We start from the raw sequence: 27,817 nt of genomic DNA on the forward strand, positions 1-27,817 counted from the left end.
TTGATACTCACCCTGACACCGCCCCACTTCGTCTACTCCACACAACCATCGGGCTCTTATGTGATCGACAGGCTCAGATAAGTGCCTTCAAAACTGCAAACAGATGCTCCTGTCGTTAATTATCAAACGTTCAGACCTTCGAAAAAAGCACACCGAGGAAGTGGTCGCGACGTACTTCCGTTAGGGCCATGTTATCTCATAGGTGGGACGGCAAGGAGCAGTTGCTGAGTGACATTCAGGGGGAGATTATATACGAGTTGGAGGCAGTTGGCAGCGTCGTGAAGTTGCAGTCATTCTGCAACGTGGCCCGTGATGCGGGAATATCACTGGGCGTGGATCGACTCGTGTTGTATCGACCAACATGACAACGTCGAGCTCCAAAGATCAATCAACTCCATGTTCGCCTGGTATCATGACTCTGCGTTCACAATCGTCTACCTGTCGGATGTGCTGCCTTCGTCTAAGTCTGGCGCAATGGCGAAAAGCATTTGGAACACCCGAGGAATGGACTGTCCCGGAATTCCTCGCCTCTAAAGTCATCCGCTTCTACCAACAGGATTGGACGTTATATCTTTACGACCACTCCCCCAACCACAAGGAGTCTGTCAAGATCATGGAGGAGTTGGAGGATGCGACGGGCATAGATGCACGCACCTTCGTCGCCTTCGAACCGGAGATGAAAGACGCACGAGAAAAACTACGATGGGCATCAACGCGTGTCACCACGGTGCAGGAAGACATCGCGTACTCGGTCGTTCGGCATCTTCGGCATCCAGCTACCTATCCTCTATGGTGAGAAGAAGCAAAACGCGCTCGGGCGGCTCTTGCAGGAGATTCGTGGCGCAGTCGGGTGACATCACGGCCCTGGACTGGGTCGGAAAATCTTCCGAGTTTAACAGCCTGTCTGCCAGACGATATTTCCTCATACGAAGCTCCGCCATGCGCGCCCCCATTCCTTTCAGAAGATGAGATTCAGACATCGGTCTCATCGCTACGAAATGCCGTCGTTGTGGAGTCGGCTTTAAATTTATATTCCCTACTTGTCAAGATGAGCCCTCCTCGTTTCGCGAACCGCAGACTTCACCTTCCTTGCATTTCATTCAGTGTGACCTGAAGTCAGACGGCGTGGTCAAGCCCAGGGCCCGTACTTCACGTATGAAGTTAAGGCAGATGGGCTTCATGACCTGCAGATCACCACCGAGGACAGGCTTATTCAGTTCTCGCGGGCAAGGCCCGCTCGGCAAACATTCGTGCTCGTTCGTCTATGGGATCGCCTGTCTCCTCAAGCCGTCAGACCCTGCGGAAGATTTGCAGAGCGAGGAAGACTGGTCCGAGCCCGGGTCTCCGTCACATGATTCCTCCGGCGTGTCTCCTGGAGAAAACGACCCGGTTGATTCGGAATCTTAGTTCACGAGCGTTGCGATTGATAGTTCACCTTGGACAGCCTTTCGGCGCATTTTTACTGGCACAGCAACGTGGCGGAGAATACAGGAGAATCGTCTCAGATTGTGATATCATTGCACAAGTCAATGACATGGCTTCTGTTCATGGCACGATGGATGTGAGGACACTAGAGATTCTTAGCTAAAATGATATACAATACTTGCATTATACACAGAGTCGCTCCCCATCGACTACTACATTACATCTGCACCATATGGCGTGCACCCTCCAGTCAGTGTTCCTTCCATTCACCCCACTCGAATTATTACAGCGGCAATGAGTATCCCTTCCATGTCTGTTTGTTAGGGTCGAAGACGCATAAGTAGTTCTATTTCCAATCTTTTCGAACACGATACGCTATGCTATTAACTATGGCCAACTCAGCTCGTGCAAATATAGTGTGCAATAACGTCGTATTAATCGTAGTCACAATCCACGACCGCGGGTCGCCGATTGTAACTCATGGAGAACTGTCCAGTAGCAAATATATGCCCTTGATCAGAGGACTACATTATTTAATTAAGGTGAGCGTGGTCGAAAATCGTGAGCGTTTGTTAGTCCTATACGAATGTCCTTCGTTAAGAAGGCGAATGCAGATAACATCTAAATCAGAGGAGGAGTACCACCGAGAAAGCCAGAAAGAGAATAGATAATGATGTGCTCAGCGCATGTCCACGTGGGGCATCGCTCGTGTTGGTGACAGCCGCAGATACTGTTCCAATGGTTGCAGAAGGTACGGTTCCTCCAGCGCCATTTTCAGCGATTGCGATACTTGAGAGGTTGGCGAAGCCAATCGAAGGGGGATTGTAGCGGAAGACGGAATAGACGTTTTTCTAATAGAAAATGGCAGAACAGCTCAGTGTTGGGAAACTCGAAGACCGATTATTGTTGTTACATACCAAAAAAGTATCGCCGATGATCCAAGTGGGGGAACCACCAGATATATCTGCTTCAAAGAATGCACCGATGCATTCCGAAGAAGTGGTTTGTGCGACGGTGAAATCCGCTGGGCTTATCGACCACGTGGAGCCGCCGAATGACAACTCTACATTTACAGTCGTCGAGCATGCTGATGGCGAGTTGAGCTACTTAAACTCGCAAAATTCATGGAGCTTGCTTACGGAAACTATAATAACCCACCCAGTCACCCGTCGCTGGTTGTGAGTTAGGAATCTGTGCATAGATGGCTTGAATTGCGCTAGTCGGTCCGGCTATGTTGGTCGTGCCAGTATCGATAGCAGCAGTTGTTCCCGAACTAATGGAGATCGAGTTGCCTTGCACAGTCAATGCTAGATAAGAATGAACGAGCCTGTTTTTCGGTACATGGAGAGATGGTAAACGACATACAATCCAATGGTAGATACCAATATGAGGGCGTTCCAGGAATGTCGATATAATCAATTGAGCCGGTGTACAAACTGCTGTTTACATAACCTGAGAGATGTTTGAGTACATGTCTTGCGGTGTGACGGAATAGCACATACCCATATTAATCACTCCTCCGGGTTCAAGTTCCTGGGCGCTGGTATCGTTTGAGTACCTGTTCTTTGTAAGTAACACACTTCGTTTTAGAGAACAAATGGCATTACCGAGTGAGCTGAACAGCGAACAGAGCTGAGTCCCAAGCATTACTGGAGGCCAAAGTCTGCCAGAAGGGCATCTGACCTGATGCTGCTATGGTGTTCCATGCCAAACCAAACAAGCCAGAGACCGGTGATGTCAGAAAATCTTGCGAAACTACATCTACGACGGCTGTAAGGCGAGTAAGTAATCACCAGCTGGTCGGTCTGTAAGAGGAGATACTGACCAAAGCCTTGACTGGAGACAGAGAATCCCGCCATTTGCACTGTGTCCTGTGCAACATAGCCCCCTGCATTGCCCGCGCCGTACTGGATCTCGAATGCCGTGGAGAGGTTCTGGAAGGTTGATGAAGATGATGGGTTGTACGTAGCGCTCGAGCCACATAAAGTTCCACACGAAGAACCAGCAAGCCAGAGATCACTGCGATCCCAAACGCATCATTGACTTGTGTCAGTATGTTGACTACATTGGAACTTACGAAGAGCCCGTGTCTAATAGGACATCAAAGGACACCGCGGGTGTACCGATAGCCAATGAACCATAGTAGCTGTATGGATGCTTCAATCAACGACCCATGCACACCTGAGAACATGTCTAACACCTACCCAGAATCATACAGCTGGTCGACAATCCTAAAGACAAGTTGCATTCAAATTTCAGTAAACGATATGTATCACATGCAACATACAAATTGTAGCCACTGCTTCTTTTCTGCGTCGTCTGACTGCCGTACTTTGCGATCAGACTGTTTCTCTGGCTCTTTGCCAAAGCACCCCAATCGGCGACCTCGCGGGGGGATGAGTTTCTTCTTAGAAGGGGGATGGACTGGCCAGAAATCGGGGCTCCCTCTGTCGGTGCTCCAAACGTATCCGCAGACAGCGCGAAGACGGATGCAAGAAATAGTAATGGTATCATGTCAAGCCTCAGGCCTCAGCTTTGGGTCGTTAAGTCACCAGGGGGAAGGTCCAAGCCGAGAACCACAAACCAGTAGAAAATGAGGAACAACGAATGTATAGGGAAGCCAACCAGCTAAGAGTGTTCTGAAATACATGACACCATTAGACTGCGCATGCGCAGCTTAGCAGCCGCAGCTACGCTGACACAGGCTCCGTACTACATCGGTGCCTTATTTTGGGAAAGTCGAATATTCAGTATCCAGGGCCAGGTCATGTCCGCCAAAGAGAGGCTAACCGCAAGTGTTTGTGGCAACAACCTAGAAGAGTCAATAGACACTGCCAGCCTGGAGTCAGGCTGGGTGGCGATCAGCGTGCGCAACGCAATTACAACATCTAGTAACGTTCAGTAGGAAAAATGTCTAGCAGATGACACCACCTGAGCACAGTGACTTCTGCACGTCAGAATGTAGGTCCGTGAAGGCTGTTGCGCAACAGGTCCGCACTGCGCAGGTGGGGCTGAGCCTCTATGGGCTGTAAATACACTAGGAGTCCACAACCGCAGCATTATCCTTGCGTAAATGACACAAAGGTGGCGAATAAAGCAGAAATGACCAGTGCGACCGCGCTAGAGGAACGTGTTGAGGGTGCCGCACTCGACGCTAATGTAAACTTTGCTGAGTTAGCACCGAGAGTGGCGGAAGGTATTCCTCCAACTTTGCCATTCATTGCCAGCGCAATTTTGGACAATGCTGCGAATCCGACAGACGGAGGGTTGTATCGGAAAACAGAATAAACGTTTTTCTATCGCGTGGTGTCAATCATCAGAGCTGGATATGCGCTAAACGAACATACTAAGAATGTGTCGCCGATGATCCAGGAAGGTGTCCCAACATATGTGGCTATAGCGTAAAATGCACCATAGCATTCATTTCCAGTGGATGTGAACTCGAAGTCATCGGGGCTGACCGACCAATTGGGTCCCCCAAACGAGATCTCCACCGCAACAGCAGTGTCACAGGCTTTTCATAAAGCTTCGGTCCCCTTGATCCAGAGAAATATGTCGCACTTACGGTAACTGTAGAATCCCTCCCACCTGCCCGTGCCAGGCTGAGACCCAGGGATCTGAGCATAGATAGCCGCAATGCCGGCCGCGGGCCCTGCGACGAGCGTCGTGCCGGTATCAATGGCGGCATAAGACGCACTGCCGCCTGGCAAAGATACGGATTTTCCCTGCACAGTCATCGCTATCGAGGTACTTGAGCCACGAGACGAAAGTAAGGTCGCAGTGAAACTCACAAGTAATTTGTTGAAGCCAGAATGAGGCTTGTCCATCGGGAATATCCCGGTAGTCAATCGCCCCGGTGTATAAACTTTCGTTTGGGTATCTGAAACGAAGTGAGACACACCCGGAAGACATAAGTTGCTCTCGCACCTATTGTCAAAGATCCCCCAGGTTCTAGTCCTCCAGCTTGGCTGTCATTTAAAAAGCTAGATCATTCAATGTAAGTATCCCTGGTAGATTGATATCACAAGGATAGCGATCACCGAGTGTAAGGCTGACTTATAGTTCGATGGGGAATTGGAACGAGAAGACGAGAAATGCGAGACGTGTCGTTTTACGACACGAAAGCGGGAACAACGAGAAAGTCTGTAAGGCTGGTGCGGTGAGGATCGTTTCGTGCGTGGAGCGGGGAATCAGAGTCCGTATTCTGCTATCGATATTGAGTGTACAGGCGTAATATATATACGTTCGAGGGAGTCGTACTAGTCCGGAACGAGTGTAAGTAGCATGCGGAACAGTGAAAATAGTTCGGTGAGACAAGGGGTATCGTGGAAGGAGAGCACAAGGTAGGATGACGGTAAGAAATGGAGAAGGCTAAAGAGGGATGTATCCCCGTAACTCGGATGCGAAGAATTGAGCTCTTCGCATCAGTGAGTCACGTGGCTGCGCTGAACGTATGGTAAGTTCGAGCGTCTCGCTTTAAAGTCGGTTCGGCGCGTAAAGGATATACTATCCTTACACGAGTTAACTGGAAAGCCATCAAGGGTTGACTCCATTGGCTTTGACTTGCAAGTGCTTGCCAAAATGGCATAGCACCAGAGGATGCTAGTGACTGCCACGCGAGACCAAATATTCCAGTGACAGGATTTTGCAAGAAATTCAACGATGTGGATGTCGCCACCGCTATTATGCGTTAGTATTGGAACAACGACAAATAGTTCACTTTACCGAATGCTTGGTCCGGGATTGTGAAACCAGCCATTTGGACAATATCTTGCCCAAGAGTACCTGCTGCTTCACCGCTACCGTAGGTCACACTAAAGCCCTTTGTCAAATTTTGAACGTGGAAGATTTTGCCGAGTCAAAATTGCCCGTTCCTGCACACATATATTGGCATATTGACGAAGCGATCCACATATCTCTAGAGAGAATGTTAGAGAGGTCTGTTGCGTGAGTAGACGACGCACGAGGATCCAGTGTCTAAAATCACGGCGAAGGGGTAGGGTGGTGTACCAACAGCCAGAATCCCGTAGAAACCGGAGGAAATCAGTACTCTGGGACAGAGGTGAAGCACATGACAGACCTTGTATCTAACCCCTAGTTGACAATTCTTTGCATTAAGGATTAGCGTCACACTTCAATGCACTCAAGTCGGATAATTCAGCGCACAAGTTCTTCCCCGTTCCCCGCTTTTTATTACGTTGCAAAGAGTACTTCGCGATTGTAGCATCGCGCAGGTTCTTGGCATAGTCTGCCAACTCTGATGCGTTCCGTGAAGGCTGCGTCCTGCGTGTCAAAGGCAGAGACTGTCCAGCAGTTGACGTGTCCCACTGAGGTGCTCCAAGCACCTCAGAGAAGATGGAGAGCAAACCAATGAAACCGATGGCTAATGGCAGAAGCGTCATGAAAGGAGGTGCTGCGCAGAAGAGTAGGAGAAGGTTCGAATTATAAGACAAACAATACCGAGCATGGAGAGGATGAACTGCAGGAACATGGGAATGGCCTAGACTCACCGAGACAGGTATATTCAAGAGCACAGGCACTCTGTGGGATCGCAAACATCTGAGAGACGGCCTGGTTTACGTTCACATTTGAAACTTTCTTCAGCCATAAGCGTGCGCTCTCATCGGTGGAGAGACATCAGGAAAACATTGGAATCCTTTTTCGGCCTTATATTACTTAAGAAAATGACGAAGGCGTTCTAAGGAGGCTAATGAGATTAAGGTAGCAGAGTCAACAGATGATCATTACACACTGAGATCCTAGATGCCTGTCTTGTTCAATTTTTTGCTAAATATCGAGTGACATCCTCGGGCTGTCACGCGCGTCACGTGTGTATTACACCTGGGTTTCCCAATAGGTAAGCCTTATAACTTATAAGGCTGGATGATTACGTGTCTCACCCGGCCTTATCTGGCTTAACAGTGACGTTTCCTCAACACCAGCAATAAATGTTGCCCCAAATCATGGGGGTACTTAGAGTATTCTACGCCCGCCTACACTGCTGCTGGTACCTTACCGTCGGCAACGCCCGCTATGTCGGGCCCGTTGTTAGTAATACCGAGCGCCCTTTACCTCCCGACATCTATGGCGGGTTCCCACGCACTTCTCCTCCTGCCACCAACATGTATGGCGTCATCCAGCCGCTCCCGCCCTTTGTCTACCTCCCTGCCTACTACACCCACGGCCCCTGGCTGCCAGGTGGCCTGCACGCATCTCCACTATGCAGCACAGGCACGTGCTGTCGTCTGCACCCACCCTCTGCTGATCTACAACGCCCTCCAGCTCCAGCCTGCCCACACCTAGCGCTCCTCCGGCTCGCAGCTGATGCCCACCGTACAGTGCAGGTGCCTACAATCGCCCACGTCCAGTCCCAACCTTGTGTTTACCACGTGCCCTTCTTCCTTCCTCGTGGCCTCAGCGTGGCAGCTGATTCTTAAGCCCGCAGACTCTTCACTGTCGTCCACCACATTCTCTTGTGCAACATTGCTTCGACTCTCTGCCCAGTTAGCGGGTTTTTTTAACATCTGTGAGTAGTTGTTTGCCTACAGTGTTTTCTGGCGCTCAAGCTATGTAATGGACTGTACGGTCTTCAGTCCTCGATGTCTCGTTCGCAGTCTGCGAAAATTAGCGGTCTTTCCAAATCAACCATCACCCATAATTTCAGACGCAGTCATCGCACATCTCAGGTCCTCTCTGCTGGCGGTCAAAAAAATCGCATGAATACTGCTGATGCTAAGCGTCAATCTGCGCTACAGGGTACGTCTGCATCAACTTTCCTTCAATTAAATATAATGTGGTCCTTCAGAACTACCGGCTATTGATCGCGAAAATGTTGAGAACATGATCATAGATCATGGTATCATGACTGATAACCTCGTATATGAGCCTGCCCCAGGTGATGAAGGCCTTGACCTTAGCCACGAAGGTGGAGAATATGAAGCATTCGAAGGGCTGTCTCGCACAATGGCAGACTTGTCAGGATTGTAGGTCGACATTTCTTTTCATCTATTCACGCTTATTATTGTACTGTCAGCCACTACATGGACCCCAGAACTTGACGTGATCGCGTTGAGCTCCATACCAACGAGTGGGACATCCAAATGGACCGGCTAGTTGATGCTTATCTAGATTATCAGTCCCGTGATTCTGGGGATGGCATGCCTCTGTTGGTGCCTGCGGGACCTGACAACATTCCTCTCGACGATTTCTGTCCTGGGCTCAGCAACATTGAGCTTGTTGATACCTTTTGTACGTGCTTGCTATTGCGGTCACTTATACGCGCTCAATTTTGAATTGTAGTTCGACGCCGAGCATCTTTTGAAAGCTTGCCATACCATAAGTACCCAAATGAGACCCTTATTTACAATGGCTTTCTTGGGTGTTCCCCTTTGTATCCCAACGTTGCCATCGCCTTGCGTACTCTCGCAGCCTACCGGCAGGCTCACTGAAGTTGCCCTCAGTTCAGCCTTCAAGCGCATTGCAAAATGCTGTGCTACCTGCATGATGTAAGTTGTTGTTTCGCTTAATTTATTTGTTGATTGTACTCACTGCTTTTCAGATGCCGTATCGACCCTATCTGCGCTCTCAATTCTCGGCAGCTTACGACGCATACCTGGAAATCCTCTACCGCGTTGATCGATTGCTAAAGCGGGAACTCAAACATGACACTCCAAATTGGCGGCTCCTAAATGCCTGCCCACCATGTACCTACAAATTAGTGGACGAACCGGCACTCGATTTTGATTGGTTTGCCACCATCGACGGCAACAACAGTCTCAAGCGGTGGGGGTCTTCAATCCGTAATTCTATCACTCGCGATGACCGTTGGAGGCCGAGGACCGACTACTGGATTAGTCGCGACATTGTGGACAAGTTCAAAGATGAGGTCAAGTCGAGAACTGTAGGTCGTCTTTGCCTGCTAGTAGTATACAAAATAATGTCTAACTAGGCGCTGGATAACAATAACAATCCTGATGACTGGGAGGACGATGGAGAAGTGCCTGGCGAGATTCCTTTCAACTGTACAGCCCGTTGGCAGAACGCTGGACCCGAGCAACGCAAGAAAATGTTTGCTGTGTTTGAAGAATCCAGAGTTTTTGTTGGCGCATGCCGTCACCGGTTCATCTTGGTAGTCTGTGATATGATTCAAAGTGGCGAACTGTAAGCTCCGAAGCCCGCGGTGCATACAGGAACTAACTACCATTTCATTTGTCTAGAGCGAAGTATGCGCTTGCCACGGTTGATCACCTCATGACCGTATACGGGAAAAATGGAGCCTGCGCCTATGATATTGGCTGTGCATTTTCCAAGACATTGAGCACGAGCTCCTTGGGTCCGCGTGCACAATCGCTTGCCTTACGCATGATGGTCGGTGCATTCCATGGACATGCACACAACCGCAAGTGTCAACTCGACTGGCATCCGATGTTCATAACTGGGACTGGCCACACTGAAGGTGAAGGCTGCGAGCACGTCTTTTCGTCATCAAACGAGCTCGCACGGAGTACACGTCATGCCAGTGCTTTCCATCGGCATCAATCGATCGAAGAACACTTCACGTTCTGGGACGCTGACAAATATGCCGCCCTCGGTAAACTTTTTTTTTCATTTGTGAGATTGTATTTTCATTCTAACTCTACTAGGTAACTTTTTGCACCACCACTACCGAGAAGCGACTCACATCATTCGAACCTTGGAAGCTGAGCTCTCTGTCATCAAATCCGAGTTAAACCTCAATGATGAAGACTTTGTGAAGTTTTATAACGACGAAAAATTATATCTCGACGCACTGAAGCAGCCGCCAATCCGAGACCGCCTCTGTATTCGATACGTTGAGGTCCTTGATGACTTGGAAATACGCCGGTAAGCACTGCCTTATGGATTTCTACTTTGCTAAATATATTTAAATTAAAGGGAAGAATGGAATGCTGCTCGATCCGCGGCCAATAACACGCTCACGACTGTCGGAGCTGGTAATTTTGCAGAGATCAACGCTGCCCTTACGCAAGCTCGAATTCGGGTGGACACCGCTTATGCCAAGATACAGAACGCGGAAGCTTTGGTGGCCCACATGGAAATTCAACTCAGTATTGAGGAACGCTGGGCCGTTGGGAGTGCCGACTATCTGCAATTCAAAGAAGAAGCTACATTGGGAAAGTATCGTGCAGCGCTCAATGAGCTAGAACGCCTCGTGGTCATGAGGCTTTTCGAGCTCTCGAAGCTCTCATTGTCCGGCACAGGTAGCACACATCTCGCTTATTTTTTCTGAAGTTCATGGTCTTTTTAGGTTATAAACTGTGCCAGCAAATCGGAAAAGCGCTGCAGCGCCGTTCAGAGGCAATCCGTAATGCAATCAACCGTTATAATATGCAGGCTGCTGCGCTTAACCCACCACGTCTGAAATTGTCTTGGAAAGACATAGCGGAGTATAGCTTTTTGGGGGAATTTGACTTACTGCACTATTCGCGCACAGACATTCGAGAAGCGGACTGGACGAAACCTGCTTACCGCAAAGCCACCACAAAGCATTTCAAGTTGCTGCGTGCACGAGAAGAGGTGTCCCGTCTCAACATAGAAATCCGTCGCTTACGCACCTTTATTCATGACGAGGAAACTGATACATTAAAAGTCATCGAAGACCTCCAATCATCCAACCCACTCCTTGCATCTGAGCTGCGACAACAATGGCGAAGCCGCTCAGCAATCAACATGCTTCACATCTTCCGGCTCAATCAGATCGAGGCCATTCCAGGATTCTCGGGTGTGCGTGGCATCGGTGCTCATTCATGCGCACCAGGATCAGATATTAATGAGATTATCACTTCTGAGTTTGTGGATGCAGATGCCTCCTGACAGGAAGAGCATGCCGAAGAGTTGGAAGGCATTGCTAGCTTTCTTGATTCTATTGTAGACTGAGGACACAGGAGGGGGTTCTGCTACTTTGGACATGTTCTTTGCGCTTTATCGACGATCTGTGTCCTAATTCTATAGAGTGCCCGCTACTCTGGACATGTTCTTTGCGCTTTACCAATGTTCTGCGTCCTAATTCTAGTGTCAATCATATGTATCCGCTACTTTAAACATGTTCTTTGCGCTTTATCAATGTTCTATGTCCTGATTCTAGAGATAATCATGAGTGTCCGCTACTCTGGACATGTTCTTTGCGCTTTACCAATGTTCTGCGTCCTAATTCTAGTGTCAATCATATGTATCCGCTACTTTAGACATGTTCTTTGCGCTTTATCAATGTTCTATGTCCTAATTCTAGAGATAATCATGAGTGTCCGCTACTCTGGACATGTTCTTTGCGCTTTATCGATGTTCTGCATCCTAATTCTAAAGACAATATCGATATGTATACAGTATTGTATCTTTGAGCGTGGCTGTGGTGGGACTCCTGTGTATCGTGAACAACCCATGGTACAATACTAACAGATCTGCTATCTCTTAACATATACCCTTCTACATATCATCTGCTTATTACTTCAGATCTAGATGGGAGCAGGTTATTCAATCACCGTCAAAGTTCTAAGTGGTGAATTGCCTATGGTTAGATGAGTGCTCTTTCATTATCATTTTACAAGCGCTAATCTTCGGCGCAACTCTTAAACTTCCTTGCTTCGACCTTTTTCCAATGCAAACAACTCTTTTGCACCCCTCCGGCCCAAACCTCATGTCACCCAGCGGGATATCCAAAGCTGCAACAGCTGTGAAACCGTCCACCGCCCCGCCTTTTTCGATACATAACATTGGAGCACTTTACTGTTCTGGTTTTGCAGAAGGATTCAGTAATTCTGAGCGGCAAGCTGCAGCTCGTGCTTTGCTTTGGCATGACGCTCATCTCGATGGAACACACTATCAGACCAGAAGACCCAACGGACTTCATCCCTCGTATGTCGCGTTCAACTCATTCGTCAAAACAAAGGAACGTTCCATCTCTCGCGACGAGTTTGTTGAAGCGTCGTTACAGGATCTGTTTGACTCAGTGAGTGTTCATTTCATTTTCATATAGATTGAACATGAACCCTGCCAGATTACAATACAAGACCGCCTCGATGGCGGTATCTCGCTTCTCCTTCGCTGCCCGGGTTTCAAGGCAGAGACTGCACTATCTCCTGAGGACATTACAGTTGACCTGTATGTCACTCCACGGGAGGCACGCGAGAGCTCTGAACGGATTGGGGGTGATATCGCAGTCTTGACTCAAGCTTTTTGTGAAGAATTCGTCATTCCACACATGGAACGCTTCATGAAATGCTGTCACATTGAAGAAGTTGAGCCACCCCATCATTGTAGGCCGTCCTCAGTATTTTTTGTTCAATCATATAACTTTTTCGTTTCAGACTCTTCAGCGCAGATCAGTCTCAAAGGACCACCATACCTTCCAGGACCGGTGGTGGCTACTAGTGTACAGATCCAGTGCTCTGGCCGCCCAATAGCGTCCTTCCAGAGGGAGCTCTCCTCTGCATCCAAGACTCAGTCAGCGTCAGTTTCGGCTGCCATTTGTACAGGTGCCGCTCAAGCCCTTGCGACTAGTGAAGCTCCCAGTCCTCGTACTCAAGTCACAGGTGCCGCTCAAGCCCTTGCGACTAGTGAAGCTCCCAGTCCTCATACTCAAGTCCGTCGCCGTCGCCCTGCAGACGCATTCCTCATTAAGAAGAAGGCTGATGTGGCACTGGAACCAACATTATATCAAGTTCAGGTCGCTGAAACAGCCAAGGCCCTTAATTCGGGTCCGCCACTAATGAGTATTGGAGCCCACACTGATGCTATCATTGATCGCTTCAAGCTGGGGGATGAAATTATTCCATCGCTACGCCACTTAATTTCCACCGTGTGTAGTAGCCGCTGGGAGGAAAATTTGAGGTCTCCGAAATGGAAGCTCGACTTTGAGCAGGCGTCTAAACTAACTGGGGCACTTCAGGCAGATCTCCAGGTTGCTACTCCGGTCATTCTCAGGGTAAGCAAATTTTTGAATATTTCACAAGTTTTGAATTAATTTCCAAGGACAGAACCCTTCCTCCGTTTGGAAGGTATTCAGGATCGTGGTGCTACTCATTATCATGCTGGCCGCTTTTTGCGCATTTTATCTTTTCTACCTTGTTTTCATCATGTAAATTCTTTGATTGTCGCCGATGTTAGCACACGAGCTCGTTATGGCACCGCCTACCACTCAATCTAGTACATATTGTGTTTCCACTGAATATTTACAATAGTCCGGTGTGATTTCGCTATCCTTGTCTTATAAAGAGGTGCTAATTTGCATCTCTCGTTTCCTAGGCTGTCATGATTGTCCGTTCTACACCACGAGAGCCCTCAAGGCGCAGCCAGGGACTTGCTCAAAACCGCGCCAAGATACGCCTTAGCAAAGAGGCGCGCGCCGAAATTACGCAACGACAGCGTGAAGCTCACAGTCGCTTCAAGCAAGCTCTTGATGATGCATGGCAAGCTGTGGATGACACTGCAGTCAAGATCGCTGCGGACCACAAAAAGAGTATCTGTCGAGTGCAGAACGATTTGCATATGGGACAATCACTCCTGCGATCTAAGCACTCAAAGGTGAGCGCCTGGAACACCTTCATTTGGAAGAAGCGCCAAGATGGCGACAAAGAGAACGGTAAGCCCCCCTTCTGCGTTTGGCATATTTAATTAATCAATTAAAATTTCCCTCAAGGTGCAAGCGGCAAAGATGTGCTTGAAGGCATCGTGAAGGACTACAAAGATGAGTACTATAGCCTCACCGATGAGGAGAAGTCAAGTCTCGTCGCAGAGTACGAGGAACACAAGGTTACGAAGACCACTGGTCATCACATCTCCACGAAGTCCAAGATAAATGATGTCACCTGGTCTCTGAAAGCTGTCGAGAATGAGGTAGTTCCGCCATTCATATGTTGGATCTTATAGCTGCTAAACCCTCCCCCTTTTACTAGCTCGATAACTTGCGCTCTCGTACTGGAGTGGAGACCATCTTGTACATGACCCGGGGGACAACAGATCTTCCCCTGCGTGGTGTTACGTTTGCGACTGAGGGCGTGCACGATTTCATGGAGTCTGTTATAGGCATAGATAATCAAGACTTCGTCAGCAAGATGGAAGGATTTGCTATACAGGGCATGAAAGGTTCGTGTCTCCTTCCATTGTTGCTGGTGACTACTACTAACTAATCATACTTGTGTCTAGGCGCAGCGGAGAACCACCAGCAGCGCGTGGCTAAAATCCGTGGCCAAATCCGCTCAGAAATCAATGTAGCTCTGCGTAAGTACTAGTCCTATTTTTCCCATTTGTCTCTGTTAACGACAATCTGTAGAGAAAGTTACCGGAAACCCCAAAGCCACAATGCAATGGACACACTTTTTCCGCAACATTGTGAAGCGTTACTCGGTTGTCGTCGAGGGCTGGCCAGAGCAAATCCCATTCGTCAACCTCAGCACTGCCTCAAGCTCCCTCACTGACCTCGAGATGCTTCTGCGGAAGTGGCGCTTGGGGCTCATTAGCTGGAAGCGCATCACACCAGAACAGCTCGAGGACATGGAGAAAGATAGGGACGAGGACCTTGAAAACGGCACTATTGTGGAGAAGCGCCGGCGTGTTCGCTCTGACAAGGGCAAGAAGAGATGCCGTGATTCTGACGACAACGCTCAGCGTCGTAAGAAGATGCACAAGAGTGCCGAAACCGTTCCGAGTGATAGCGAGGAAGATGCCACCGATGCCCCGCCGTCTATCCCCATCGACAACAACAGCAATCTGCATTCAACTTCGCTCGTCCCCAATGCCCCACTGTCTATCCCTATCGACAACAGCCTGTGTTCGACTTCGCTCGTCCCCAATGCCCCACCGTCTATCCCCATTGACAACGGCCTGCATTTGACTTCGACTTCGCTCGTCCCCAATGCCCCACTGTCTATCCCCATTGACAACAGCCTGCATTCGACTTCGACTTCGCTCATCCCCAATGCCCCACCGTCTATCCCTATCGACAACAATGTTCCGCCCATGCCTCCTACCCCACTCCTCACTCCCAACACCGAATCTGTGTCCCCATTTTTGCTCCCTGATCACGATGTGGATATTAGCATGCTAGAATTCCCTGAAGGTTTTGTCGAGTTCTTAGCACAATTTGACGTGTCCGTTCCAATTCCTTAAATCGGTGATGGACCTTCGAGTGGAGTAGACTATTCTGCCGGATTAAAATGTTCCCTTCACATACACTTTTTGTTAGTTGACCTTGCCTTACACTCATGTCAGCCTTTACTTCCAAAGCTCGTTGATTTTCAAGTTTAATACAGTATACAGAACAAATAAGTGGTATATAGTTTGTCCTTTGAATGACAGCGCTGTCCCAGTTCTACAACGCATCGTCATGCACAGAGCGCACCTCGTAATGATGGCCCCATCCCAGAAGGCATTGTAATCTACAGAGTGCATGAGTTCAATTGTGCTAGACGACAGTGGAGAGTCTGTGGAGGTGTGGGCAGCTTGGAAGGTGGGCAAAGGGAAAGGCTGGAGCTGGAGGGCGTTGTAGATCAGCAGAGGGTGGGCGCAGACGACGGCATGTGCCTGTGCTGCATAGTGGAGATGTGTGCAGGCCACCTGGCAGCCAGGGGCCGTGGGTGTAGTAGGCAGGGAGGTAGACAAAGGGCGGGAGCGGCTGGATGACGCCATACATGTTGGTGGCAGGAGGAGAAGTGCATGGGAACCTGCCATAGATGTCGGGAGGTAAAGGGCGCTCGGTATTACTAACAACGGGCCCGACATAGCGGGCGTTGCCGACGGTAAGGTACCAGCAGCAGTGTAGGCGGGCGTAGAATACTCTAAGTACCCCCATGATTTGGGGCAACATTTATTGCTGGTGTTGAGGAAACGTCACTATTAAGCCAGATAAGGCCGGGTGAGACACGTAATCATCCAGCCTTATAAGGCTTACCTATTGGGAAACCCAGGTGGTGTATTACAGTTGATAGTAGTACTGATGTTTCTATCATTAATTGCGCACTCTATTCCAGTTAATCAACTGACAGTCGCACACCTGACATGCATGTCGGAAGGAGGGCGGAAGTAAAAGATACGTGAAAGTGAACTCAAGGACAAACCCGCAACATCGCACAACCATAAAACCAGTTGCACCTCATATGCAACAAAGTCATTAGCCTCTCGTGACTCATGCCTCCAAGCCTACTAAGCGATGATCGGCGTGATTGCTCGAGCTTCATACGCAAGGAAACATGAACCCCCGAGCATACTCAGCAGCAGTGTATGATTACTCTGGCAGCACTAGTCCTGTACGTGATGAGCTTTCGTGGCTTTCGAGCTGGTTGAGAAAAATAATAATTTCAAAGTCCGCTTGATTGTAAGGGCGAGACTGAGACATCTTAAGCTTAACATCAACAACGCATCAACTGGTGGACTATAACTTCCTCTCGTAAAGTTATACTCTCATAAAGTTATAAAGGACATACTGTCTCCAGTTATAGGACTAACATGCGTAGCTTTTACTATAACTGGAGACAATATATCATCTCAAAGATTGAGGTATGTCCCGCCGAGTGCCGTACTCCCGAAGTTCTTAGCAAGATATTGATTGTGGCATATGACTCAGGATTGTGCAGAGATTGCTAATTTCTGTGTTGATAGGTTGGGCCTCGAGGCCTCCGAAGCTTCAGGCTCAAGCCAGATGGTCGATGCAAGGTTGAGTAGCAACTCGAGTCCGTGGCAGGTATAAATTTGGAGTTCGTAGCTTGTCGTGTCAGGGTACTCGTTGCTTAAGGGTACACACCACCGCCGTGACTGTGCATCAAGTACTTGGACTTCGGGAGTCACATTCATGCAGACCGATTGTCCAAATATTTGGGTTTAGTACCTCTTCCTAACAGGACGAGAAGTTCCAATGAACGAGGGTATCCACGCATCGCCGCAGAAAAGACAGGACTAGATTGCGTTCTTGATCCTACCCTCTCAAACTTATTCTATTATTATAGCAGAGCCCCTTCTTCCACGTGTACATCAGCGTCCTTCTTTACGGTAATCTGGATGCATTGAGGGTCCAAGTTTATCGTTCATACAATTTCAGGTTGCCTGCAGGTGTCAATTTTAGGTGCATAATTTGCGCCCCAATATGTTCGGAAGTTCAAAACACGGCGCTCGCTCGACTATAAGAGAGGCTTGCTTTGCGACGTACTCCTTTGTACTTTTGTGCCTCTTGAATTGTTGGTTACCACCTCAAGTCTTTGTCCAACCCTTCATATAAGTACTTCGATATCACAAGTACCTCTCGTTCAACAGACCATGTTGGACTTATTCTCCAAAGATCAAATCGTCAACGAGGCAGGACTTAGAGCCGCCTTACATCATCTGGACGCAATCTCAACTTCAGGTGCAACTGGATTACAAGCCACGATCAAAAACTTACTCTCATCACCCCACGTTTTTGCCTATATCATTTCTGGTATCTCACAGACTTTCTTCTTGCGCTACCAGCTCTGACTCTGTAATAGTTTGGGATCGCTCCGAGAGAATGATCTCGCAGATCTTGACAGACTTTCCTACGAAATCTCAAGAATATCCTTCATCCCTTGCGAGCAAGATTCTGGACAATCTGTCTATATGTTTCTTAGCTTTGCCAGTTGAGTCTCTGGAGACGGAAGTCTTGAGGGACATCAGCCGCCACAGAGGCTTCATCGAGGGCACTTTACCCTTACTTCGTGCCTTGAGCACCATGAAATTTTCCAGTGCCAATTCCTTTGAAGACGAGAGCGATCTCTTCGACATCGAACCTGATGAAGGATTCGTCAAAATGAAAGTGCATCAAAAAATGCGCAAGCGACATCGCCAGAAACCTCAGCATGCGGGTATCAACACATCACTGTTCGCCAGGCTCGATGTGGCTGTGCCTACCACGAGTGACGCGGCCACAGCATTATCCACTCACATTCTTGCAGAGCTGAAGCAAGTGCTCTCGGTATGTATGGTCACTATGTACCTGTCAACGTTTCCCCTGACAGCTTCCCCTAAGTTATACCTCTCGCTTCTGCGGTGGACGGAATTAGCGGACGACATCAAAGCTTTACTCTTCCCAAATGTAGAAGAGTCTGCCAAAGATGTCGCACCTGAACTTTCGTCCCCCGAAGACGTCGAGAGCTCAACAGAGTCAAGCTGTACCCGATGGTGCAGCCCATGAAGGCTGCTCTTTACTTCGACAACGCGGATGGGTTCGGAGAGTGGCGGATCCTTGTATCTACCGAGGCTTATAACAATCTGCGTGAATGCCGTCGAGCGGACCGGGAAATATTCAAGAACATTTTCAAGACGATCAGGTCCGTCTTTTAATGATATCTATAGCGCCAATTTGATATTTTCCCAGACATCTCTCGCGCGGTCACTTCTCGAGCGACAATCAAAAGAGGCTCGATGGAACGGATGCAGGAATTCTGGTCTTCGAAGCCAAGTTGACCAAGGATCTACGGCTCGTGGTAGACGTAATTTCCAATACACACTGAGAAGAAAATAACCTCATTTCTCTTACAGTACCAGATTGATTGCATCCCTGACCAGGATGGAGAGGTATGTTATTCTTCCACAAAGACGTGTAAAAGATACTGAAACCGATTCTTGGTAGTCTGAGAGACAAGGTGCGCCGTCATGCATCAAGAGTGAACATCGCTTCTCTATCACTCACACGAATGCCAGTCATCAAAGTGTACGGGATCTATAAACACTCTGAGCTTGGCAGAATATGGAATGCCTTGGGCAACCATCTAGCACGCAAGGGGGCTGAATATCGCAGACAGTTGAGAACGCCTCTTACCTATTGATGTAAGCTACTGAACCATTACTCTATCAGATGCATCTTCCGCACCAAGGCAGCCAACAATGTTATTCTGCCAGCCTCATTCCCGCCGGCGGAACCCGAGCCAGAAATCCCAGCGAGTCCGTTGGATCTCAGTGCTAAGGACATGGACGATGTTGAGTGTTTGTATCCTTTAGCTTCACCGTGATTGATCTGTGGTGTAGCTTCACGCCTTGCTGGTGTAAGAATGATTTTTTTTTTCCAATCTGACGCACTGTGATTAACGATTTTTTAGCCTAGAGAAATACGTAACGTTCTCGCAGGTGAGTTTATCTGCTCAGTTCTTCGATCAGCAATGACTTGATGATATCATATTAGGCTTTTTTTGCATAGTGAGTTACCGCATGTACTCGGTTATCCTCATTTCTCATTCTCGCAAAAGGTCTCATCGCAAACGAAGACGTACACCACGCCTTCATGCTCTCGTATGTCCTACCGTCTTGAAATGAGTTTAATGATTGACGTTACTTCAGTTCTCAAGAATGGAAGGTCGTCGAATGCACCACGTCGTGCTATGTCTTGGGTCGAAGCGGCACAGGGTAAGTATCCTGTGCTCAAGATCGGTCACTTATTTATCTCACCACCAGAAAAACGACGACGATGCTGTACAAGATCCTTGGCATTCAGCGAGCTTGGGAATCGAGTGGCATTGACATGCCCAAGCCACATCAGATTTTTGTCACAAAATCTAGAACGCTGGCGACAAAAGTAGGAGAAGACTTCACGAGGCTTCTAAAGTCCCTGACATCGGCTGGCTCTACGCTGCAAGAACTTGCCAAACTCAAGGCACAAAGCATTCTGAATGATCTTGTTGATCATGACGACGCTCCTGAGTCGCAGATGAATATACCAATGAGATACAGTCAACTCGAGGACAAACATTTCCCCCTATTCGTGACTTTCGATCAGGTATGTCATCGTGTGTTTCATAGACCCTCTTGAAAGCTTATTTTGTTCAGCTAGCAAAGATGATTGCAGTGGATGTCTTCGACATGGACGATCCTAAGACGAGACGTAGCGCTGAGCTGTTCTTCACCACCGACGATGCAGAGACACATGATTCGCTTGTCACCTATAATGTATTCAAAAATCAATATTGGCCACATTTTCCGCAGGGTCTCACCAAGAACCTCAGTAGTGCTGCTTCCTTTGCTGTCAGATCATACGCTTATATGTCCTACCCAGATTCATGGTTGGGTTTCAGCGAGTTTCTGGGCAAGTACAAATCTGTATCCAATAAAGCAGCTCCTGAACCCCCACATAGGTATCATCAAAGGCTCAGAACAGGCATTGAGCTGTCCGGACGGTGTTCTCGACCGTTCAAGCTATATCCGCATTTCTCGTCGCTCTAATCCGATTTCTGCGAACCACATGGACAGTGTCTATGATATATTCGAGATTTACAAGAAGTTCAAGAAGTATAAATACCATCTCGATGTTGCGGATCGGTACGAGTCATTTTGCTCCTCATTGATCAAACCTGATGATATAGCCCAAAACAGTATGCATGCGATCCTCAAGGTCTTAGGAGATCAGCGGTTTCCTGGTCGACAAATTGATTACCTGTAGGTATATCTCCCGATCGGTTAATCCTAGGTTTTTATTGATTATGTACACCAGGTATGTCGACGAGGTGCAAGACAATCTGTTGATCAATGCGCTGGGTAAGTCATGATTTCATTGTTCAACACGAGAGTGTGAAAGAACTTTCTGCTCTTGTTACGCTCAGCGTCAATTAGACATCTTAGCAGAAACAAGAGTCAAAAGTTCTAGTGATACTCTAGTATCAAGTTGTGCAAGTTAAGCAGTAGTATTGCAGGCCCTGGTCTGCATAGGTCAAGTTAAAGAGTACAAGTGGAGTCTGAATAAGTAAAGAGGAAAGAAAGTCGTACAATGATATGACAACCAATGAGAAAAGAGAATTGGGGATCGTACAATAGAATGAGATGGAATGTCATGGAAGGTTTAGTAAGCAAGTGAGATAGGGGAAAAGAGAACCATAACAGCTCTAGTTTTGAGGCGATTGTGTAGGAATCCAGACAGACTTTTCTGGGCTGCGGATACTGTGCAAGTGATCTCTGCTGGAAGTTCCTTCAGGTTCGACAATCTGAAAGTGTTTATCTATTGTGTGGAGGTTAGCGACCAGTGGTTGTCTCCCAGATTTTTAATTGATCTATCTTCCTACAGCGGCAAAGTATCTTGGTCAACTCCGCTAGAGCTCCTGTGCATCAACCAACAATGTTCCAATTGGGCATGAACTATAGGTCACATGGTGGCACTGTGAACTGTGCTCATTCTGTCATCGAGCTCATCACGAAGTTCTGGCCAGATTCAATTGATCACCTCCAACCTGAAAAGGGGATGGTGGATGGAGTGAAGCCAATCTTTTTCACAGGCCCAGATGATGACACTCACTACAAACAGTTTTTAGTTGGGGAGAGGTAAGTAGCTCAGGCTTTATCGTTCCCTTGCTAAGATTCTCACAGAGACAAGCTTGGACCTAACCAATGTAAGTAAAAGGCTTCTGCACAATACTCTATTTGTGGCCTGAAACACTATTCTATAGGCATACTTGTACGTAACGATGCAGCATGCCAGAAGTTACGAGAACAAGTAGGTGATATTGGAATCATTATGTGGGCCATCTGTTTGTGCTCCAAGATATTTATGTTCATGTGTCTGCCCAGGACGCTCTATGAAAGCAAAGGCCTTGAGTTCGACAATGTGAGAATGCTGACCTTGGCCACCTGGTGGATGACTGACTCCGGTCAGGTTCTCTTGTATGGCTTTTTCAAAGATTCCATCATAGACGCGTCGCAGTGGCAGGTAATTCTCAATGGGGTGGATAGTCAAGGTTATACACCCAATTTTTACTGCGACAAGACCCGATATGCTGGAATATGCAGTGAAGTAAGCAACCGCTTGTCAACAAAGGAATGGACATTACTCACTTTTATCTTCATCAGTTGAAACACCTCTACGTGGGAATCACCCAAGCAAGGAAGAACATGCAGATCTTTGACAGGTCTGATAAGTCTGATGCTATGTGTGTATGTTTAGACCAGCTGCATGTCGAGCACTACTTGATCCAACAATCCTCTACTTCAGATTTTCTGGACGTCTCGAAATCTTATCCAGAACTGTGCCCACGACAGCGATATTCCTCCCCTAGTTGTCTCCTTCGATCCAGAAGAATGGGCATCCTCTGGTCGCTCACTGTTCTTGCACAAGATCTACTCGCAAGCTTTGCACTGCTTTCAGTGTGTGGGCTGTCTCTGCAAAGTGAAGGTTTGCAAAGCTTATCTACTACGGGAAACAGTGCGTTCCAGCGTCGGAGTGGCCTTGCCCAATGTCCAACAAAAAGCTTTTATCATGGCAGCAGATGCCTTTGCTGACTGTGGCACAGCTGCGACAGGGAACGAGAAATGTCAATATTACCACACCTCGGCGGCTTGCTATGTTCGAGGAGGAGAGGACCTCAAAGCTGCTGATATCTATCTTGCGGCTCAAGAGTTCGGTCTAGCCGTGAAGAGATATTGCAAGGCTGGATCTTTCGACCGGATGCTCCGTGTCCTTACTGACTACCGCACAATAATACCTGAGGAGACCACGACAGCCTTGTGGACTGCATGCCGGCTTTATTACTGCCGCAAAAGCAACAATCAGTAAGTGGTTGCAGCTTTATGATGATTATGTTTAATGGCAATTGCACAGAGCCCCATTGCCTCTATTCTCCTCGTCTGACGAGGAGCTTGAGTTTTTGGAGGCGTATGGCTTGGACTATGCTCGTGTTTCCCTTCTCAAGTCTCACTCAAGGTACTACGAGGTCGCGGAGCTACACTTGTCAGAGAACCGTCCCATGGAAGCAGCTCAAGCATTCCTCGAGGACAACAGAAACGCTGATTCAGCTGCTTGTGCAGCCGACGCTCTTCTGGAATCCCTGCGGTGCAAATACTTGTTTAGAATTACCAGAGCTGCTGTTCCTGATGACTCAGTGCAGCATTCTATCGCTCTCACCAATCAGCTGCAGATGTGTAAGGACAGTATGTCCTTTATGCACCGACCTAGCTTCAAAACGAAGACACTCGAACTCACTGCATGTTCAGTGCAGCCACGTGACTCACTGATGTGAAGAGCTCAATTCTTCGCATCCGAGTTATGGGGATACATCCCTCTTTAGCCTTCTCCATTTCTTACTGTCATCCTACCTTGTGCTCTCCTTCCACTATACCTGTTTCCTCACCGATATCTCTTTCGTTCCACATGCTCTTCAACTCATTTTGGATTAGTATGACTCTCTCGCACATATATAAATTGCCCATGTACTCTCACTTTTGATAGCAGAATCCCAGATGCTGATTCCCCGCTCCAAGCTCAACCGAAAACTATCGCAGAAAGTACTCGTCTTATATGTTTTCTCCACTCGTCTTGTTTGCCGTTGCACTCGTCACTTATCTACTTCGTCTCATTACATTTCCCCTTCGAACTCACAACTAGCCTTACAAATTTGGAGCCCACCATGAGGGGAATTGTTTTTGAGCAACCCCTTGCACCCCGAGACCAATTCGCTGAGCTATTACTGATCTTCTAGTCTTTCTCTTAGAACCCGGTCTTTTGACCACTTATTCTCACCATTACTAAATACTATCATCCCAACGCACAGATACGTCAACAGCAATCAGATAAGCCACCTGTGCTGGCTCCCTTGACAAACACCGCCACTCCCAAAAAGTACAGAACCTGAGCCAATACCTTCACAGCCTCTGCCACACCCTCGTTCCTCAACGCATCAGCCATCAAACCACCTTCAAGACCATCAGATTTTCACCTAATGCCAATCCACTCCAAGCTAGATCAACGCACCCAGCATCTAGATACTTCAGACGATCCATCTGAATCCTCCCTCTCAGGCAATGATACCATAAGTCAGCAGCTGCGCTTAAACTCACCCTTCCCCGTCCTCCCCTTTCAATTGAAAATTACCCTTAGACCGGCCGTATTCGACCCCAAAACTCCTACATTCCCTCTGATATCCCCTGAACCAGTAAATACCAAAACAATTCCTGCCACCTCAACTATCCCTCCCATTCCAAAACCCGAATTTATCCCTTGAAAAGTATTACCGCTGTGGGTACAACAAGTGCAGTAGCGAGAAATCGATCTACTACACAGTTGGGTCTTTGCTGCCTACTGCCTCACTTGAGAGCAAGCACGTTCGACCCTAAAGGGGATTGCTACTGGGGAGTACTAGTCTCTGTCTAAACGACCCTAATCAACCCTCCCGCAGGTAGGATGAGGATCTGCAAAAATGCGGAACAAGCGGAACAAGCGGAACTCACGCGGAACAAGTGGAACCTGAGCGGAACTCAAGCGGAATGGAAAGGAATGAAACAGAACTCAAACGGATAAAGCGTGGAACGTACTGATTCATCGGAACTCGCAGGTGAAGTCGAAGGAAGTATATCACAAGGTTAGATTGATAGTGGGCGTAAGTCAAAGCGGTCCTCTAGTAAGGTGAAGGAAAAGTGGGAAGGTAAAAGATGGGATTCAATAAAAAACACCCAAGCCCTGAGTACCACTACTTAAAGGGAAGATTATTTTCAAGGAACACTGAGGTACAGGTAGTAAGTTCTCAGGAAGCGGAAGTGAAGGGAGGCAGTGCACATGGGCGCAATACTCCGGAATAGGGGTCCGAGCCATAAGGGCATGTGTCAGTTTGATCCGGATAATGTTAGGAACAACGGGAAGAGCAATACAGCATACCAATGGACCTGGAAGGATGGGGACAGGACATGCAAAGGTCGTCCGACGATGCACGGGAATATTGGATAGTGCAGGCGGGTTCCAAAGGATGCGCAGGAATGTGGAACCCATCAGACGATGTGTGGGAAACGCGGAACTGATGTGAGATGATGCGGAAAGGATGGGGTTTTACACCTACAGTGGGGGAATTCCCCACACTGCTAATCCCAGACCTCCACGATCGCAACTCTGCAGCCAGCTATAATCCCTAATCCGCTTATCGTCCTTCCACCCCCAGCCATAGCACCATTTGCACCTTCTCAACCACCTATCATCATGTCTAATGCATCTAAAGGCATAAATGTGATGCCTGGCGCAAACTCCACCAGAGCGCTGTCTTTCAATGGCAAAACTTCCGAACTCCTCGAGTTCTTCGAGCTATTCAAAGACTTAGTGATGGCGTGTGCACTTACAGATGCAGAAAAGTGCAAGTTGATCGTTCATTATGTCAACCTTCAGACGAAGCGATTTTGGGTAACGCTTATTGGATATGAAAGTAAAAATTTCACTGCGTTTAAGGACAGTATTTTAGCACAGTACTCTGGGGTGGCCAAGGGTCAGTGATATTGTATTCACGACCTCGAGCATGTCGTTATTAACAGTGTCGACAATGAAATCTCAATGGAGACTGAACTTTTACAGTACTACAGACAGTTCCGTCCTGTCGCTCACTGTGTTACGCTCAGCGTCGTCAGACGTCTTAGCAGAAACAAGAGTCGAAAGTTCTAGTAGTCCCCTAGGACTAAGTCATACGAGTGAAGCAATAGATTGGTAGACCCTAGTCTATGTTACTCAGGTATTACCCAAGGAAGGTCTGCGTAGGTCAAGTTAAAGAGTACAAGTATGAGACGATGGTTTAAATAAGGAAGTTAAAGCAGAGTCTGAATATAATAAAGGAAGAGAAAGTTGTATGAGGGTACAACAACCAATGAGAAAAGAGAATAGGGAATCGTACAATAGAATGAGAGAGAAGGTCATAGAAGGTTTAGTAATCTGAGATAGGGGAAAAGAGAACCGTAACATTACCCCTGTTGTAAGGGTAGTAGTCCATGAATACTACAAAAGAAATCAAAGAAATCAAAGACGATGCGCGTTTTTATAAGAAGAAAGAATATCAGAAGTGTTACCCATTTGTCTCTCCATCATCCATTCATTCTCGGAACTCAGGAATCCCTTCCACTTGACATTATAATATCTGCGTGAGGTTGAACCTCTATGGCCTACAATGGCCTCTATCTCTTGTTCCTCTTCGCCATCTACGAGATCAGGTGGTGGTGCGACGAAGTTGGGACCATGAGTATTGTTCTCTTTGAATGGTGATAGGAGCGTGGTGTGGAATACAGGATGGATACACCATTGCGCGGGAAGTGAGAGTCAATAGGTGACAGGGGACAAGACGTCGGTGATGGTGAATGGTCCTTCTCGTTTAGGAGTGAGTTTACGATTAGGATATCCAAGATGAAGATTTTTGGACTCTAGCCAAACCTTGTCGCCTTTGCTGAATGGTATGAATTTAGATGTGATTCGTTGTCTCATGGTATTGCGCACGAGTTCATGTGCGGCTAAGGCTTCATCACGGGCTTTGTTGAGGATGATGAGCCATTGTTCGACGTTGGGAATATCGCTCTTCAGATGAAGGTCGGGGAGATGTTTGGGGTGATAGCCCATCATGAGATAGAATGGTGATGTACCGCAAGCAGAGTGATGACGGGAGTTGTGGACGAACTCAGCAAGAGGGAGCATGGATGCCCAGCCAGTTGCGTCATTAGTGCAGAAGATCCGGAGGTAGACTTCGAGTTCTTGGTTAACTTGCTCGGTCTCTCCATGTTAAGGTTGTGCTCAAGGGGAAGGTTACTCAAAGGGCTTCGGCTTCAGCTCGTGCGCTGCGCCCCTTACCCGAGTATGTGCCCTTAATTTCCGGTGGGCAGAGGGGAAGTCTGACAGAAGTCCGGGGAGTTCCGGAGGACAAATGTCGGTGGAGTTCGGCGGAACTCCAGAAGACTATGTGGGGACGGAGTAAGGCTACTACAGAAATCCGGAGTAGAAACAGAACAGAGGTTAGACTACCCTAAGGTAGAGCCGGAGGATTAGTCCTAAGGTTTAACCCCTAAGACTCGGAGGTGGACAAGAGGTGAGACTCAAGTCCAGAGATTGCAGGAATGAGCAGAACTAAGATGATATTCGAACTAAGGAGTTCCAGAGTATTACAGCGGTTTATATACTGTAGGTATCATGTAAGTAAATCAGTCAGCAAAGGTAAGGGCTATGTATGAAGCATATGGAAAGTCTATTACTAAGTGTAACAGATCAAAGCAGTGAAGTCGGAAATGAAGTAAGAATGGACGGATTAGTAAGCATAGCGGAATAGGACCTAACCGGTAACCGGAGCAATAGCTAATCTAAAAGGAGTTAGGGGTGAGTGCGGAGATGAAGGCAGAGCACCAGGCGGAATAGCAGGACGGAGGACCGGACTTTAATGAAGTAGATCCGGAATTCCGGATCTGGAGGTATGGGATATGACACTCTGTCAGAAAAAGGTAAACGACCTTTATAATGCTGCCGGCTTACAAGTCTGGTCATATGCGTCATGAGGTGCTTTGTAAGTGCCTTTTAAGGATAGCAGAGAAAATATAATATAAGGCCTTGTCAAAGGGGCTATTAGTATTGTGACGAATCTTATTACGTGGCCTTGTCAGATGGCATCAATGATATATGTATTAATAAACGCCTCAAGTTCTACTTCTTTCT

At 47.8% G+C, this 27,817-nt stretch overlaps 8 protein-coding genes across 8 annotated transcripts; 6 read left to right on the top strand and 2 right to left on the bottom strand.

Moving 5' to 3' along the window:
- Positions 1-361: 361 nt before the first annotated feature.
- EDB91DRAFT_1253601 (uncharacterized protein) lies at positions 362-1,588 on the top strand (the record flags this gene model as incomplete). Its single annotated transcript, XM_041323674.1, has 5 exons — positions 362-792; positions 847-1,061; positions 1,117-1,256; positions 1,315-1,389; positions 1,445-1,588. 5 exons carry the CDS (start codon positions 362-364, stop codon positions 1,586-1,588), a joined length of 1,005 nt encoding a protein of 334 aa, XP_041172095.1.
- A 159-nt stretch (positions 1,589-1,747) lies between these two features.
- Positions 1,748-3,939, bottom strand: EDB91DRAFT_1228573 (aspartic peptidase domain-containing protein; the record flags this gene model as incomplete). Its single annotated transcript, XM_041321025.1, has 10 exons — positions 1,748-2,276; positions 2,343-2,512; positions 2,565-2,732; positions 2,791-2,879; positions 2,930-2,983; positions 3,033-3,195; positions 3,251-3,444; positions 3,503-3,571; positions 3,630-3,656; positions 3,713-3,939. 10 exons carry the CDS (start codon positions 3,937-3,939, stop codon positions 2,052-2,054), a joined length of 1,386 nt encoding a protein of 461 aa, XP_041172096.1. The 3' UTR covers positions 1,748-2,051.
- A 545-nt stretch (positions 3,940-4,484) lies between these two features.
- EDB91DRAFT_1086198 (aspartic peptidase domain-containing protein) lies at positions 4,485-7,949 on the bottom strand (the record flags this gene model as incomplete). Its single annotated transcript, XM_041316001.1, has 13 exons — positions 4,485-4,721; positions 4,773-4,939; positions 4,991-5,128; positions 5,217-5,305; positions 5,353-5,393; positions 5,942-6,105; positions 6,151-6,239; positions 6,390-6,476; positions 6,592-6,838; positions 6,936-7,019; positions 7,529-7,628; positions 7,681-7,773; positions 7,812-7,949. The coding sequence occupies 13 exons, from the start codon at positions 7,947-7,949 to the stop codon at positions 4,485-4,487; spliced, it is 1,674 nt and encodes a 557-aa protein (XP_041172097.1).
- A 75-nt stretch (positions 7,950-8,024) lies between these two features.
- On the top strand, positions 8,025-8,412 carry EDB91DRAFT_1253605 (uncharacterized protein; the record flags this gene model as incomplete). Its single annotated transcript, XM_041323675.1, has 2 exons — positions 8,025-8,181; positions 8,231-8,412. 2 exons carry the CDS (start codon positions 8,025-8,027, stop codon positions 8,410-8,412), a joined length of 339 nt encoding a protein of 112 aa, XP_041172098.1.
- A 113-nt stretch (positions 8,413-8,525) lies between these two features.
- Positions 8,526-11,277, top strand: EDB91DRAFT_1253606 (uncharacterized protein; the record flags this gene model as incomplete). Its single annotated transcript, XM_041323676.1, has 9 exons — positions 8,526-8,673; positions 8,725-8,825; positions 8,886-8,930; positions 8,984-9,325; positions 9,374-9,585; positions 9,642-10,015; positions 10,068-10,287; positions 10,339-10,664; positions 10,712-11,277. 9 exons carry the CDS (start codon positions 8,526-8,528, stop codon positions 11,275-11,277), a joined length of 2,334 nt encoding a protein of 777 aa, XP_041172099.1.
- An 880-nt stretch (positions 11,278-12,157) lies between these two features.
- EDB91DRAFT_1020682 (uncharacterized protein) lies at positions 12,158-12,625 on the top strand (the record flags this gene model as incomplete). Its single annotated transcript, XM_041312557.1, has 2 exons — positions 12,158-12,409; positions 12,458-12,625. Coding segments are annotated over 2 exons (420 nt in total), but the record flags the coding sequence as incomplete, so codon positions are not given.
- A 1,085-nt stretch (positions 12,626-13,710) lies between these two features.
- On the top strand, positions 13,711-15,567 carry EDB91DRAFT_1060780 (uncharacterized protein; the record flags this gene model as incomplete). Its single annotated transcript, XM_041314375.1, has 5 exons — positions 13,711-14,041; positions 14,099-14,295; positions 14,355-14,544; positions 14,605-14,679; positions 14,732-15,567. The coding sequence occupies 5 exons, from the start codon at positions 13,711-13,713 to the stop codon at positions 15,565-15,567; spliced, it is 1,629 nt and encodes a 542-aa protein (XP_041172101.1).
- Positions 15,568-17,706: 2,139 nt separating this feature from the next.
- Positions 17,707-25,633, top strand: EDB91DRAFT_1253608 (P-loop containing nucleoside triphosphate hydrolase protein; the record flags this gene model as incomplete). The annotated part of the gene is made up of 29 exons (XM_041323677.1): positions 17,707-17,866; positions 17,916-18,379; positions 18,434-18,520; positions 18,574-18,734; positions 18,782-18,896; positions 18,946-18,981; positions 19,037-19,049; positions 19,108-19,207; positions 19,262-19,389; positions 19,432-19,448; positions 19,503-19,530; positions 19,586-19,599; positions 19,650-19,692; positions 19,749-19,806; positions 19,855-20,176; positions 20,227-20,421; positions 20,453-20,715; positions 20,770-20,832; positions 20,888-20,931; positions 21,307-21,401; positions 21,455-21,708; positions 21,754-21,776; positions 21,834-21,903; positions 21,955-21,991; positions 22,040-22,177; positions 22,234-22,317; positions 22,376-22,932; positions 22,982-23,310; positions 25,269-25,633. 29 exons carry the CDS (start codon positions 17,707-17,709, stop codon positions 25,631-25,633), a joined length of 4,263 nt encoding a protein of 1,420 aa, XP_041172102.1.
- Between the last annotated feature and the right edge of the window lie 2,184 nt (positions 25,634-27,817).

Source organism: Suillus paluster (assembly GCF_016628075.1).
Source record: "Suillus paluster strain FC165 chromosome Unknown EDB91scaffold_88, whole genome shotgun sequence".
NCBI lineage: Eukaryota > Fungi > Basidiomycota > Agaricomycetes > Boletales > Suillaceae > Suillus > Suillus paluster.